This window comes from Theobroma cacao, chromosome 9 (genome assembly GCF_000208745.1).
Source record: "Theobroma cacao cultivar B97-61/B2 chromosome 9, Criollo_cocoa_genome_V2, whole genome shotgun sequence".
Lineage (NCBI taxonomy): Eukaryota > Viridiplantae > Streptophyta > Magnoliopsida > Malvales > Malvaceae > Theobroma > Theobroma cacao.
In genome coordinates this window covers 36,093,365-36,108,709 of record NC_030858.1, presented here as the reverse complement: position 1 = coordinate 36,108,709, position 15,345 = coordinate 36,093,365, and the positions used below count along the sequence as shown (strand labels likewise).

At 37.9% G+C, this 15,345-nt stretch overlaps 3 protein-coding genes across 10 annotated transcripts; 2 read left to right on the top strand and 1 right to left on the bottom strand.

The window, feature by feature from the left end:
* LOC18590644 (chaperone protein DnaJ) lies at positions 47-3,310 on the top strand. 2 transcript variants are annotated; one of them, XM_007016285.2, is made up of 5 exons: positions 47-519; positions 1,571-1,736; positions 2,240-2,272; positions 2,422-2,516; positions 2,672-3,310. In XM_007016285.2, the coding sequence occupies exons 1-5, from the start codon at positions 166-168 to the stop codon at positions 2,879-2,881; spliced, it is 858 nt and encodes a 285-aa protein (XP_007016347.2). In that variant the 5' UTR covers positions 47-165; the 3' UTR covers positions 2,882-3,310. The 2 variants fall into 2 exon arrangements, with proteins under 2 accessions (XP_007016347.2, XP_007016348.2); XM_007016286.2 differs by lacking the exon at positions 2,240-2,272 and having other exon boundaries at positions 48-519.
* On the bottom strand, positions 3,453-7,803 carry LOC18590643 (protein TOC75-3, chloroplastic). Its single transcript, XM_007016284.2, has 7 exons — positions 6,529-7,803; positions 5,737-5,958; positions 5,505-5,612; positions 5,192-5,383; positions 4,855-5,103; positions 4,162-4,416; positions 3,453-3,937 (listed from the first exon to the last, which is right to left on the bottom strand). Exons 1-7 carry the CDS (start codon positions 7,702-7,704, stop codon positions 3,698-3,700), a joined length of 2,442 nt encoding a protein of 813 aa, XP_007016346.2. The 5' UTR covers positions 7,705-7,803; the 3' UTR covers positions 3,453-3,697.
* Positions 7,924-13,499, top strand: LOC18590641 (pentatricopeptide repeat-containing protein At3g24000, mitochondrial). Of its 7 annotated transcripts, none has more exons than XM_007016282.2 (5): positions 10,209-10,450; positions 11,081-11,563; positions 11,800-12,072; positions 12,278-12,933; positions 13,297-13,499. In XM_007016282.2, exons 2-5 carry the CDS (start codon positions 11,482-11,484, stop codon positions 13,300-13,302), a joined length of 1,017 nt encoding a protein of 338 aa, XP_007016344.2. In that variant the 5' UTR covers positions 10,209-10,450; positions 11,081-11,481; the 3' UTR covers positions 13,303-13,499. The 7 variants fall into 7 exon arrangements, 6 of the variants coding, with proteins under 6 accessions (XP_017982684.1, XP_017982683.1, XP_017982686.1 ...); XM_007016281.2 differs by having other exon boundaries at positions 12,278-12,937; XR_001929419.1 differs by lacking the exons at positions 11,800-12,072; positions 12,278-12,933; positions 13,297-13,499 and having other exon boundaries at positions 8,147-10,450; positions 11,081-11,184; positions 11,289-11,477.

Below are 15,345 nucleotides of genomic sequence, written 5' to 3'. Positions count from 1 at the left end.
ACAACCTCTTTGAACCGTTGATATAGTTATCATCACAAGCCAAGGCCCACCTTCACACCACCCACAACTTCTGCTGCAACCCAATTTCAAAGCCAAAGCGAGAGTTTTTGCATCCAAAATCCAACTTTTATGAATATTAGAGATACCATAGAAGAGGGTTAATTCATGAATACGCATGGATTGGTTCGTTCTTTAACACCAGATCCCCTTCTCTTTATCCCTCACTTTTCTGCAAGATCGTTCCTTGTTCTTCAAAAGCAAGCAAATTTGGCAATACCCAGTTTCAGATATTGCCAAAGAGGTCGCTTTGGCTTCGGCTTTGCTCCAAGAGGACCAAGACCATTTGCACCATCTCTTGTCAGGTATCACCGAAAAAGAAATGGTTGTACCCTTTTGAGAGCGAGTTGGAGAGAGTCTCCTTATGAAGTTTTGGGTGTTTCTCCTTCTGCAACTCCAAATGAAATTAAAAGGGCTTATAGGAAACTTGCTTTGAAGTATCACCCTGATGTCAACAAAGAGGTAATTCGGTGACTAGACATTAAAATTTTCATCATCCTCTGTTTTGGCTTCGTTTTTGTTCATTTCTATATTAGAAATAAGTTTTGGAGGGTCATATAGTTTTCAACAATAGAATGAAGGGCTATTACGTATTATTATTGAATTTTAGACTGATCGGATTTGTTATTATTCTTGTTTTGTGCACTGAGTTCCAATTAGCAAATGGTTTTTAATGAGTTTTAACTTTGCAATAATCGGGTGAAGGGCTTGGTCTTGTTCTGACTTGCACGCACTCGTGAACAGTGCATGTCCTGGCTAGTGTTAGCTGGTGGAGAGGGAGGGATGAAAGGAATTTTGGAGCGGAAGGTGTATTGAGTTATTTACTTGTCTGAATAAGTCATTGGAGTTTTAGGCTGGTTCTGTAATGCTTAGACTCTTAGATATGTCTTGAGTGCAAAAATCGGATCTTCTGCCATCTTATGATTGCTATCCTCTCTTCTTGCTTTGGTGTAAAAGATCTCCTAAAATTAAAAAATAACGTCATCAATTTGATAGGTAGCAACTCTTCATGTCCCGTATTATGTTTCTCAAGCTTCAATATTCTCATCTCAGTTAGTTAATACTTTTCTTAACAAATCAGATGCATTGCTATTGTTCACATGTTATTGTAATTTAGAACACATGAAATCAGCAAATGAGGCGTTCCAGTGCAGGGTTTTAGGTTTAACACATAAAACAATGGCTGTCTCCAGGAAAGAGTAAATCCTGAGCTTTGAGAAGATATTGGCTTTGTCAGACATCATCTCTCTTGATTAAGGCTTTTTAAGTGCTTGAGAGCAATGTGGCAAGTGTTTTGCTACTTGTTTTCATAGTTTGAGTTTAAGAAAATGCAGAGCATCTGTGCACTTTGTTTACTCTATGACAGTGTCAAGTTGGGTTGCTTATGCTTTTCCATCATTCTCCCTTCATAGTTGGATTGCCGCATCTGCTCCTTTTCTTGTTTGCCTTTCTAATCTTTAGTGCTTTCATTTTATGTTTGTGGCTTTGTATATTAAGTAATTCTCGTATACAGGCAAATGCACAGGAGAAATTTATGAGGATTAAGCATGCATACAATACCTTGCTGAACTCCGAATCTAGGAGAAGATACAACCCTGACCGCACATCTGATTTTTCATACTCTGGGACTCAACGAGGACAGAGCACAAATGCCCAAGAAGAAGAATTCTATGGATTTGGTAACAGCCTCAAAGCCTACCAAAAGCAAATTAATTATTTTCGGCCATAAAGAGTTGTATTCATTTTGTAAATGTCCAGTGTTTACGCATCGCTGCTTCTCTTAGAGCCACTGAAGTGTTTGTATTTCGTTAGAAAAGGTTTTCCATTTCTTTTAGTTAAAAGATCACCCGAAAATGGTGGGGGTTTGGCCAAAGGTTGACTTGGAACAATCTATCAGGAGTCAAGGTTTTTTTCCCCCTGACAATCCCTGTGCCTGATCTACTATAGCAATATGTTCTTGGTTGTTTGACAGATGTTTGTGGTCCATGCCATGCAATGTTGCATTATTATAATTGCACATCTCATCCTTTCAACTCTTTTAAACTGTCTCTTCCTACCATCTCTCTTTGGGCAAACAATCTAACTACCACATAAGGATACTTAAAAGTTATATGTTTTCTTATAATTTTGTAGGAGGTAGGTTTATTTTTGTTATTCTTATACTTAACACTTTATGCTGCAGGTAATTTTTTGAGGGATGCTCAAATTTCGCTAGGTAGATTTGTACTCTCTATTGAGATTATAAGGACGATAAGATAAACTTGCATCATTTCAAAATCTTGTCTAGCATCTGTTGTCTTTTTCCTCTAAATGGCAAGTAAATCCCAGTTCTCTTTATAGCTCATGTCTTGATTTGTGTTGCAGAGGACTTCTTTAAAGACCTTCAAGAGGAATTTCGGAATTGGGAAGCAAGTGTGTCTTCACAAGAAAAGCCAAAAAGCTTGTGGGAGGAATTAGCAGTATGATGTTATTGTCTTTGCTAGTTCCAATATCTATGAAGTGCATAATCACACTGATTCAAACTGTGCATAATAAATCATGTGGATTACCAATCCATACTAATGATATCCTCTTATTAATACCAATTCATGCTAGTTGAATTCTCTCTTGGCAGGCCATAGGAGAGGAATTTGTGGAATTTCTAGAGAAAGAGCTCAACATAACTGATGAAGAAGTTGAAGCTAACAACAGAGATGACTATAGTAATTCTGAGAAAACAGGAAGCAGTTTTCAAAATGAAGCCAAAAAGGGTAGCAACATTGAGGAGAACATTGATGAGATAGAAGCTACTCTTGCGAAGTTGAAAAAGGAACTAGGTTTATAGCAAGGAAGTGCAACTTTGTATTGCCCTGAGCAGGCCGAGCTTACCATGCAGGGAAGTGAATTATGGTGAATATAATGTAGCATCTCATGTTAACATATCCGAAGTTCAAATGTAAGATCCATCTACACCAATTTAGAAGCTCAGAGAAGGGGGAAGGTACTTCCCGATCATAGTCACAACTGAAAGATTGCTATTTGCCAATTGCAGTTATTGTAAAATAGGCCTTTTCTCTGACTTTTACCTTTCCCTTTTTCTTTCATTCCATTAATTCGTAGCAGCTACTGGCATAGTGGTTGACCCTTGTATACCTGGCTTTGTACCTCGCCACAAGTTAAGTGGTAATTATTTGTAATTTGAAAGCAAAGGCATTTTTTTATTGATTAATAATTCTGAAAGGAAGGCCTTTGGAGTTGCCTCGATTCTCTTCCATATTCTTTCTCTGTTTGCTATTCAATCAGTAACTGCCGTTGTTTAATTGCTGCAAAAACCTTCAACGCCAGAGCAGGACAAATACTACCATGTTTAATTCAAGTGCCAAGAAGATCTACTAAGCAAAAGGGGCTTTGAGAAGTACAGAAAGCATAATCAAGCACCAACAATTTCCTTGCAATCCCTCAGTTTGTACAGAATAGGATAAAAATATAACGCACAAGATTTTCAATAAAATAATTATTTGAAACAAGAAAGCCGCTTAAGTATTATTGTACCTAGTTCCATGTATCTCAAAAGATCTGTAAGATCAAGAACAGCTCTAACAGTAACTAGAAAACCCAAATGGCCACCCTGTATTAAGCAAAATTAGACCTAAATCACATTTTAATATCTTTCCCCAAATCGGAAGAAGACTGCACCGGTTCCAGTGTTATGGTCAACAGCATACTCGGCTCTCACTAGACCTAGCTTGACACCAACACCATATGATGAACCATGACCCATTCGCCTGTAGACCTCTGTTGGGTTACCCTTTACATCCTTTGAACTTCCTAGATCATTGCCATGCTCTGCAAATGCATATACATGTGTATTTCTCACAGGTATTCTAAGCTCGGCTCCAAGCTGCACGTAACATCAGAAAAAGGATTTCAGATTAATTGTCATTTTATGTAAACACAAGCACACTCCCGTATTCAATTTATAGTTAGTTAACTCTCCTATGGCCTTTTTATCACCAGAATCCTCATTCTTAGCCTCCATTTTAACATGAAATACAACAAAAATCATGACATTAAAAGAAAAACCAAAGATTAGTAAAGAAAACAGGTATCACCAATCATTCTTACCTCGATAATGTTTCTAGCTGCGCCTAACTCACCCATGTTATAACCTCTCACAGAATAGGGGCCCCCAAGAGTAAAAGCATCATAACTTGGTAGGTCACCCACACAACCTCCATAATGGCCATGAAGGACTAGAACAGGTGGTGGTGGTTTATTGGCTCCTTCTTCCACTTGCTTTAGTTGGAGAAATCGTGTAAATGTTAGTTGGTGGCGGTTAAAGAACGGAAACTTGCTGCCAATGCCAAGTCCTTGGTCCACCTGCATTATGTAAATAAAAACCAGCAATGAGCTAGGAACAGAATTTTACAGGAAACTCAAATGCAGATTTATTAATAAACCATAATGAAGCTAAAGGTAGGCAGCGGTTTACAGGAACAGGAGCACTTGTAAGTAAGCTTAAGCTTATCCATTTAACTATTTCAAAAACGCAAAAAAATGCGTATGTCAATCCAGCGGCCAGAATAAGGAGCTATTATTCCTGTTTATTACATAAGAAATGCAGAAATGCTAGAAAGATTAGGAGAATGGCTTTGTTATCAATCTTAGAATAAATCGAACACATAACGGTTCATTTACAAGCATGTATCAAGCAATTGTATGCTATTAATGCTTTGAACTCATGCCAGATATGGAACAGTATCAGCAAAGAAAGATTATCCTGGTCCAGTCATAGTATTCACAATGTGATGAACTAACCTGGAATACATTCCTCTCACCAACTATAGCTCCATTTACAAACTTGGTATTATCACGTGTGATATTTGCCTGTAGAAATGCCATTCGATCAACACCAGTACCACTTAGAGTGGTTGGAGGTCCATCTGCGCTGATGCCTCCACTTGGCAGCACTCTTTGACCATTGGGAGAGATATGACTGCTTTCATCACGTGTTGTTATCTCTTCCATCACAAGTCCGTAAGTGAATTTACTTTGACGGGTGAAATTCTGCCAGAAGCATATTGATCACAATTGATTCCAGTATACATAAAATCCAACAATCACTTTAAGGACTTTTTTAGACATAGCAGATTACCTCTGTAATGTTAGCTTTGACACCAGCTCGATCAACCCATATTGGGGGGACTTCATCAACTCCTGGCCCACCAGTGAAAACTGGACTTAGTTTCCGGCTGTTAAAGCAGCTTGCTCGAAAAGTACGGTTGCGTGGATTATAAACACCATCTAAATATGGGTGCACATATTCTAATTTGAAAGCAAGATCATCCTGAAGAAAAGAATGACAGGAACATCTTAGGATGAAAAATTTACACTAATCACTGGTGTAAATAGTCATTGAGAGAGAGAGAGAGAGAGAGAGAGCAACATGCATATTCAGGATAACTTACCTGAGGATTAAAAAAGTTACTGGTGGTCAATGAACCAAGAATTGATCTGTTAAGCCCTTTGAGATTTCGGTGCTCAAAAGAGACAGTTCCACCAGGTTGAAATGAAGCCTGAACAGAAAATATATGTGCAATACGCAAACAAAATTCAATCAGAATTTCTAAGTGTAAACCATAATCTCTAATCATCTACATGCAAATTGCAGAGTACAAATATATAACAAGATTTACATACCAATGCGGGACGCCCCCCACGTCCAGGGACAATGCTCCACTCCGTACTGACTTCAGCTGATTTTTGATCCAGCTCTTTAAGCTTTATCTCAACAATGATGCCTCCCTCATTTTTCTCATCAGGACGTGGGTTCACTTCGATATTTGAAAACAAAGCCAATGAGTTTATGTTTCTCAGGGCTTGTTTCCCAGCCTCAATGTTAAAAACATTGCCTTGTCGAAGCTGTAAATCAAAAGCAGAGACATTAATCAACAATTAAACACCATCACAACTGCAACTAGTTACTTAAATCAGAAATAAAAAACACGGTATATAGGCATAGGCATAATTAGCAACTCTATAACTAAAGGTATGAACTAACAATCAGTCACCATTACAGTGAGAAGCCAAACATTCGAATCAACAAAAAATTACTCATCACTGGTTGAAATGAAGACATATTTTATCTGCAAATCTATAGTTTATAAGAGCTTATTAGAAAACACCCAAAGTCAGTGCCTTACTTGAAATCGTCACAATAGTTTTTTCTCTCTTCTAGACCTCAACTGATTTACTTGTCCTGCTAACTATCAAGTTAACTACTTCAATTGTTTACAGCTATTTCTGAATGTAGAAAATGATCAAATGCATTTCAAGACTTAAAAGTGAACAATCGATCAAATATTACCTAACTAGCATTTAAAGTAAATAACTTATAACATATCACTATCCACAATGTGATTCTTGGTTAGTTTCTCAGTAGCTCAAGAAAAATAAAAAATTAAAACCAAGAAACAGCCGTAATTAGTCTACCTGTTTGGGCAACTCTCTCCTGACAACAGGAAGCTGGGTATTCCCTTCAACAACATTCCCAAGCTTATCCTGGAATTGAATCACAAGCTGTGTAATATCCCCTTCCACAACCTCACAAACCACTTCCTTAGTATTCAAGTTCCCAAAATTCACAACCTGAGCACAAGCATACCCTTCATCATGGTACCATTTCTGAACTCTATCCCTTATCTTCTGCAACAACCTAGCACTCACTTTCCCTTGATCCCTCAACATTTGCAACACTTCCCTATGCACTTGCACTGGCAACAAGCATGGCCTGGCTCTCTCAATCCTCCTCTTATAATCCTTCTCTTGATTTTTATAATACTCCAATTTCTCCTTATCTGTCATATCAGAGTCCATTTCGATGGGCTTGGATTGAGCCATTAGCCCCACATTTATACACCTAAACCTATCAGCTGATTGCCAAGTACTTTCTGTAAAAGAGATGGTCAATCCCAAAGTTCCATCTGGGTTAGTTTTGCCTTCCATGTCAACCTTCTCAAACATTCCACAAGTGGCTAAAGTTTCGAGCTCTTTTTGTAACTGCGTTTTAGTGTAGATCCCTCCGGGTCTTAACGAAACCATTTCAAAGAATGAATCTTCAGTTCCTACCGTAGTCCATCGCCGTCGGTCGAAGAATAAAATGTCTGAAAGCTTGTATTTTTTGAACCCACTTAGCTTGTTGAGTTGAACTACTATGTTGGCAGGTAATCCATGAGAATCCCATTCTTGGGTCTGATTGTTATCGTCCGCAATTGCCGGCGAAGGCGAAAAGAGCTTTTCCCAGAAGTTGCCACTGCTTCCATCACCGCCACCAGAACCACCGCCTCCGCCGCCGCCACCAGATAAGCCTCCACTGCCGCCAAAGTTTTCTCCGCCGCCTCCAGCGAGAAGGGTAGGAATGGGAGTGATGCGGATGAGGAGAGTGGCAGCAGAAGCGGAGGCTAGCGTGAGGGGTTTGGAGAGGGAGCGGAGGAGGGAGGTTCGCTTCTGGGGTTTAGGGTTTTGAAAAGGGAGGTGGCATTTGATGGAGGAGGACCGCGGGGAAGCGCGTGAGGAAGAGGAGGAAGTAGGGGGCAGTTGCCGGCGAGTGGAAGAGGAGAGGTTGGCAGATGGGGAGAGGAGGTGGGATGGGGCAGCGAAAGAAGGCATTGTTTGTGTTTCAGGTCTTTGGTGGGTTTGAGGAGGGGATAAGAAGACAGTGTAGTTTTGACTATATGTTTTGAGAAATAGGGACTGCTGGGTTTTGTGGACGGGCTGAAGAGGGTTTATCACAGTGGACCTAAGTGGCTAGAGCGTGCCCAAGCGTGGTGTAGCCATTATGAGCCATAGTTGAGCCCTTCGGTCATTGAGATTTGGCGAGATCTTCAATGTTTCCAGTTGTCAGGAACATGCCAGGGAATTTTGTTTTCCCCCTATTAATTTTACTTGGTCATTTGCTGCATGGAGCAAGTTACCACGCAGCAAGTTACCCATGAAAGAGGTGAGCTCAATGGTAAATTCCTGTATATTGACTCTAATAGTAGTATTAATTATTAAATTAAATTTGAAGGGTTCTTGAATTTTTTATTTATGAGAAAATTGTAATGAAAAAAGTATTATCAAGGACAAAAATATGGGGATTTCCCCATTAGAAAAACACAAAATGGGAATCTCAATGTTATTAGACCAAAACCTTTCATAGATTTACTGCAAATTTACCTCGGATAAGTAACATGTACGGAACACGAACAATTCTTATAAAGCCGGAGATGGTGTCTCAGTGTCACGATGAAGTTAACTTCCTCTTCTCGCCAGCTCTGCTCCTTTCTTAAATTCTCAAAACCAACCATCCATCACCTTTCCCGCTCGCTAACTACCCAAAATGCTCATAACCCACGAAACAATCCACTCTCTTGCCAGACCCAAATCTTCAATTACAAAGAAAACCAATCAAATTCACTTCATTTGGAGTTCTTTTCTCAGTTTCAACAAGATGGGTCTTTCTCAAGCCCTTTCACTTTCAACAAAATCATATCTGTTTGTGCCAAATCAGCTTCTCTTAGTACCGGCATTCAACTTCATTCAACGGTTATCAAAATGGGTTTCACTTCAAATCTCTATATTTGCAGCGGGCTTATTTTCATGTATGGTAAAAATGGTGAAATTTTTAGTGCTCAAAACCTGTTTGATGAATTGCCTGAAAGAAATGCGGTTTGTTGGAACTCTTTAATTTCTGGTTATATTCATGTTAATTCCCCGGAAATTGCTGTTAAACATTTTATAAAAATGTTAAGAACTGGAATAAAGGTTACCCCTTTTACTATTTCAGATGTTTTAGTTGGTTGCTCGCTGTTGGAAAAAGAAGAGCTTGGGGCTCAAGTTCATTGCTTCTGTCTGAAAGTTGGGTTTTTTTATAATGTTGTTATAGGAACAGGGTTGCTTGATATGTACTCGAAGTGTTGGAATATTGAGAATTCGAGGCGGGTTTTTGATAAAATGATTGACAAAAATGTAATTACTTGGACAGCTATGGTATCAGGGTGCGCACAGAATGGATTGCCTAATGAGGCAATGGCTTTAGTAAAGGAGATGTTGGGTTTGGGGCTCAGGTTGAACCATGTGACGTATAATAGCTTATTGAGTTCGTTTTTGAGTCCAGATTATTTGGATTGTTGTAGACAAGTTCATTGTCGGATAATTCAGGATGGTTTGGAAAGTAATGTGTATATTGCAGTTACCCTTTTGACTGTGTATTCGAAATGTAGTTGTAGTTTGGAGGATTTTCAAAAGTTGTGTGAAGGTGTATCTTGGTGGGATCAAGTCTCATGGAATGCAGTCATTGCTGGTTTCTGTAACTTAAGTTATGATGACAAAGCTATGAAATGTTTTGTGGAAATGAGGCAGGCAGGGATTAATATAGACTTTTTTACATTTACAAGCATGTTAGGAGCAATAGGGAATAGTTCAGCCCTTGAAGGGGGAAAGCAAATGCATGCTCTTATTTTGAAAACTGGGAATGCTTTGAATCCCTATGTGCAAAATGGGCTTGTTTCTATGTATGCTAGATGTGGTGTGATCAATGATTCAAAAATGGTGTTCTCATTGATGGAAGAACATGACGTGATCTCATGGAACTCGCTGCTATCAGGATGCGCTCATCACGGATATGGTAGAGAGGCTCTGGAGTTGTTTGAACAGATGAGAAAGACAGAGATTACACCCGATAGCACCACGTTCCTTGCAGTACTATCTGCTTGCAGCCATGTTGGATTTCTTGACAAAGGACTTGAATACTTTGAGTTGATGAAAAATGATGCCTTGCTTGAACTGCCTGGAGTGGAGCACTATGCTGCTGTTATTAATCTTTTTGGTAGGGCAGCGTATCTGAATGAAGCAGAAGCCTTTATTAATAGCATGCCAATCGAGCCAGGACCATCTGTTTACAAAGCTCTTCTAAGTGCTTGTGAGGTTTATGGAAATATAGAAATTGCTACACGTTCAGCAAATAGGCTTCTAGAGCTGTGGCCTAATGATCCTGCAACATATGTGCTGCTATCAAAAGTACTGAAAATGGGGAATGACTGGGATGATGCAGCAGGTGTGTGTAAGCTAATGTCGGATAGAGGAGTGAGGAAGAATCCAGGCTGTAGTTGGATTTGAGTTATCGAATGACTCAGTCTCTATTGCAATGTGAAACTGTCAACCATCATCGAGATAGAAGAAAATCAGCTTTATCTTGGTGTTCTCTCAAAAGGATGGAAGAGAGAATTTAGACTATCCTTTCATTGAAGACACTCTTTTCCCAAGTCTGGATTTTCAAATCACTTGTAACTGTTTTTGGTGATGCATAGCCATATATTTATGAAAGGATAACAAGACCTAAATTTTGCAGCCAGCTTAGTTGTATTATGCTGAGGTAAAGCCTGTTTAGAGGAAGTAATCTTCTTAAATTTTGTGAAGAATTATCTGGGACATTTAGTTTTCTGTATATCCTTCCATCACATGTTAAGTAAATAAACATGCCTTGTTCTGAGTAATAACGTTTGCTGACTCAATTCTGGAAATCTATCCTTTGCCGTGGTATAATTGATGTTCAATGCAAAGGGTTGGTGTGCTCCTTAATAAAAGAGCTTCATTGCCATGTGTAATAGAAAATTTTAAGACTTACATGTGAATCTGTTTGCTTGAGGGCATGGAATTATGGTCCTCAGATGCCATGTGATCGACAAGAAAGAGGAAGCATTTTGCTGATGAATCAATGGAATAATTAAATTTTATGTATTGTCAGTTTGCTATTCAGAACCTTTGGAACAAATTGGAACAACATTTTCATTTTCTTAATTTCAATGTTTTGTTCTAGCTAAAGGATTGTAAGGACATGTGAAAGGTGGTTTTATTAATTTAATGTTTTGTAAGGATTTGTATTGATTTGATTCTAAATAAGGATCTTCTCTAAACAATTACAATTCATTAGCACAAAATACATGCACTTGGAAAGAATGGTACTCTGTCTAATCTGAAAGGTCGTGTTTCCTGTATTTATCAGAATGTGCATGGAACTGCATCATCATTTCAGCTAGTGGAAGCACCATATGTTTGCAAAGGTTATTGTCAAATTCCTGCCCCATTGGACAAGAGGCCAAAGAAGAGGTTGAAAGTTGATCCAGACCTAGTCAAATTGCTATTTTAAGGAAAAGGAAAACAATTCCATGTTATCCTTATTTTGTTACCATGTGTAAAACTTGTGCCCACAGGCATCTCAGTACTTCATCGAATTATGTGGCAATTGTTTACCGTCCATGCAAAAACACCGGAGAGTCATGCTCCAGTAATGTTGTCTCTTATATGTCTCTCTTTGGGTTGACATCTAGAACGCAAAACTGATTGTGGAAGACTTTCAAGACGGGAAAGAACACGAAATTCAATCAGTCAGCAATTGGAGAAAACATGGCTCAACTTGATCCCTTGCATCGATATCCCGATAATCATCGAAATCCTACCACTCCAACTATTGAACAACTTCTTCGAGGTAATCCCAGAATTCCATACTAAGAACACAACAGGTTAATCAGGTATATTCAAGGGCCAGAGATCTTCAGGATACTATTTCTGTTCAACAACTGATTTCTTTAGCATTTTGCTTAGAGCCAAAATTGGAGTCATGAATCATTTCTAAAGGAAAAAAAAATGTGTTTTTTTGGCTCAAAGCAAGTAAAGATTTTGTTATCTTTCATAGTTTTTGTCTTAAATAACTTTCTTGTATAGCTGAGGATCCTCAAACCTGGTCGCCACAGTCACACTCTTCACCCACATCTGCAAGGAGCCAGGAGGTCAATGATCCTGAAGACGTCCATTACCATCCCAAAAAGTTAACCGTTCTTGCAAAAGTCAAGGAGAAAGCTCGAAGATGGAGACAGAGTTTCATCAAAAGGAAGCATAGTGAAGGAGATAACACCACGCCCTCTTGGGGTGTTAGGTTGGAAGATGAGGACGACGGAGATGAAGATGTAGGAGATCCTGAGTATCTTGGTGCTCCAAGTAATATCATAAATCTTCTTACAAGCTTAACAATGAGCATTCTGTAATCACATCAAACCACTATTTTTAGGCTCATATGTATGAATCTCATCAGTGCTAAAATTTTCAGCCTCAAAAACTTTGACTCAATTTTGTTGATGCCCTTTCTAGCTGCTTTCGTCTTATATTTAGTGAAATTCTCTTGCTTGTGACATATTATTCACAGTGTATGAATCGGAGCTGGCACCTGAAGGGTACAAGGAGAATGCAAGGCAGCATCCAAGGGCAGTTCCTGTAATCTCAGAGAAGCATGTTTTGCCAAGCAGTGTCAAACCTGTTGCTGAACAAGGAAAAAAAGAGCACACGTTGGCGGAAGCCAAGGCCAAGAAGCAGGCACCAGCTAATGCCACAGGAACAGATGCAACCCAGAAGATTGCTTCAAAGATTCAAGGCCTCTCTGTTTCAGCGCCAACAGCTTCCAAAACTGAGAAGCATGCTACTTATGAAAATAATGAGCATGCTGCTCAAAAAACCAGCAAGGATGGTACTCATGAAGCTGACAAGTATGCTACTCAAGAAACTGACAAGCATGCCGTAAAAGCTGATAACCCAATCAGCCCCAGAGAGAACAATTGGGATAAAGGTGTTTCAGTGAAGGAGTATATAAAGAACAAATTTGAGCCAGGGGAAGATGAGAAAGCACTTTCTCAGGCAATATCTGATGCAATGAGTCCAAGTAGAACTCCTGGTGATGTGGGTGTGATCGAAAAAGTGAAAGGGGCTGTAAACTCTTTGCTGTGGAGAGAGGAGCCACCCCAATCTACAATCGATCATTCAGCTAGAAACTCATCTCCACACATTCCCATTTCTAACAATGCTCAAGTTGGTACCTTCCTTTTTCCTCGTAATTGCAAATTTGGCATCCACTTGCATACTTGATTTTAGTATTAGAGGATTAAATTATTTAACAAATGGATGCTGAATCGTGACTGCGTGAGGATTCTAAAATCCAAATTATATCATATCTATTGCCAAAATTTCTTTCTAGAGTCTGGATACTATTTCAAAAATGATCAGTTGATATCATGGTAAGTCACAGAGTCAAATGTACATCAGTTATAACTCTTTCTGTTCAGTCCTACTATGGAGGTTCAGTAGTCTTCATCATTGTCACCTGGTAACTCAAACTGATCCTTGTTCAGGATACCAATGACTCCTCTCATTTTTCTTTTTGCCTTTTTGCAGTTATGAAGGAAGAGTACTCCAAGCCAACTGAAAGATAAATTTTACCCTGATTGCGACATGGTTTTCTGGACAGCCTTTTCTAATAAATAGTTTCAAGAAATCTAATTTTATGTTTTGTATTCAATATGAAGCATCATCATCATTAACTGTAATCCACCTTACAACTGTTCAAAGTTTGTATCCAAGAATTCTCACCTTCAGAACTACTGGTCTAACTTTTGGTACGTGGTGTAACCGTGTTAAGGAGCATATGACATAATAATGTGTTGAAAAATATTATTAATTAGGTCCTGAAATAGAAAGAAAAAAAAAATTCCAGGCAGCCTGTCTGAAGAAAATACTACCAGTCTACCAACTATAAACTGAATTGAACATCAACCACCACGACAAAATCTAGCCCAATGTTTAGCTGTTATTCCTTCACAAAATGCTCTGAACTTTCGTTGGGGTCCTGAATCTGAATAGATTCCACATCAAAGCCAGTCCATTTCATGCTTACATAAATGAGGCCTCCTTTGCTGAAACTTCGTTCATAATAAAGGCAAAAGAAATTGGAAAGTTTGGCACCATATTCTACTTATCCAAAGTCTTGTTCTCTGGTCACCTATCGAGATAAAAATTGTCATTTGTTTCCATCAGTATTTGCAAAGCAGAGGAAACTGTCCACCGTCCATGGAGAGCAGCACTTTCTATGTGGGTTACAGTATCCCAACTTCTCCTGTAGCGTTAAATGTGGACTAATTCGATAAGTTGATACAAGTAACTGAATCACATGGTTCAGAAATGAACAACACAAGTAAAAAAAATTCTCTGTTTACATTCATTTTAAGGTATTGTTCAAGAGTTATTTAGAAAAACAACGAAACAAAAGGATATTGTTCTTTCTATCCATGATGATCCTTTTCTGGGATTCCCTTTCCTGCTTTGATTCCACAATTTCGACTTTTCAAAGCAGTGATATGATCATGTAGGTCGCTGAGCCCCACTTACTCTCCCACGTATATAATATTTCCATTTGACGGCAAAATCTGGACCACGTAAGGAACCTTCCGAGAGACTACGAGCATATTTGACTTGATTTTTTTTTAATTTAATAATTATTATAAAATTTTATAAAAAAATTTGTGAAAAACAATCATCTTTCATAATTTAGTTTCAAAAGTAACCATAAAAATAAAGTTAATTATTTTTAACTATATTTAATCATAACTTGATAAAAATAACTTTTAAATTATTTCAAATAAATTAAATTATCCATCACAATTTCTCCATATTTTCATCTCTACTCCCGATTTCTCTCTCACACCATTTATCTTTCTTTAATTTTATCGATTTCTCTCTTCAACATCTGTTTGCTGTGCTCTCGATTTCTCTCTCTCGAGCTTTTAGGACACCGATAAATGATTTTGATGTGCTTAGGGTGGGTGATTATTTAGAGAATTTGATTTTTAGATATTTTGGATGAAACTAAAATAGTAAAAATGATTATAGATGTTTGAAATAGTTTTTAATTGAATCGATTCGAAGCCTAGATACAAATAAACTCAAGAATTTGAAATTTATAAACCTAGGGTTTTAAAAAAAAAAAATTTCGATTTTTAGTTGAAATAGGTGTTTTAGATAAGGAAAATTCAAAATTATGTTTTGATTTATGAAAATATGTTAAAAATATTTTAATTAGTGCCAAATCGTAAAAAATAAAAAAAAATTAAGAGAGCTGAAAGGATTTGAAATTTTAGTTCGCAAGTAACAACAATATTTCAGACATCAAAGTGTAACAATAATATTTTTTCAATATGACGTGTAATAATAATATTTTTTTCAATATGGCATATAACAATAATATTTTTTTCAACATGACGTAAAACATGTTTTTGTATATGGTGTGTAACAATAATATATTTTTTTAACAAGGCATGTAACAATCTTTTTTAATCATGTCGTGTAATATGTTTTTGTACATATCGTGTAACAATAAAATTTTTCAACATGACGTATAGCATCATGTGTATGGCGTGTAACATCATATGTACTTGATATAAGGAGGTT

Bases quoted from the DNA above. Each gene is read 5' to 3' on its own strand.
- LOC18590644 (XM_007016285.2), top strand. From the start codon at position 166: ATGAATACGCATGGATTGGTTCGTTCTTTAACACCAGATCCCCTTCTC. The intron at 520-1,570 runs GTAATTCGGTGA...TCTCGTATACAG, and splicing joins ACCCTGATGTCAACAAAGAG to GCAAATGCACAGGAGAAATT. The intron at 2,517-2,671 runs GTATGATGTTAT...CTCTCTTGGCAG, and splicing joins GCTTGTGGGAGGAATTAGCA to GCCATAGGAGAGGAATTTGT.
- LOC18590643 (XM_007016284.2), bottom strand. From the start codon at position 7,704: ATGCCTTCTTTCGCTGCCCCATCCCACCTCCTCTCCCCATCTGCCAAC. The intron at 5,613-5,736 runs GTATGTAAATCT...TTTTCTGTTCAG, and splicing joins GTGGGGGGCGTCCCGCATTG to GCTTCATTTCAACCTGGTGG. The intron at 3,938-4,161 runs GTAAGAATGATT...TGTTACGTGCAG, and splicing joins CAGCTAGAAACATTATCGAG to CTTGGAGCCGAGCTTAGAAT.
- LOC18590641 (XM_018127194.1), top strand. From the start codon at position 7,996: ATGGAGCAAGTTACCACGCAGCAAGTTACCCATGAAAGAG. The intron at 8,036-8,863 runs GTGAGCTCAATG...TTACTATTTCAG, and splicing joins GCAAGTTACCCATGAAAGAG to ATGTTTTAGTTGGTTGCTCG.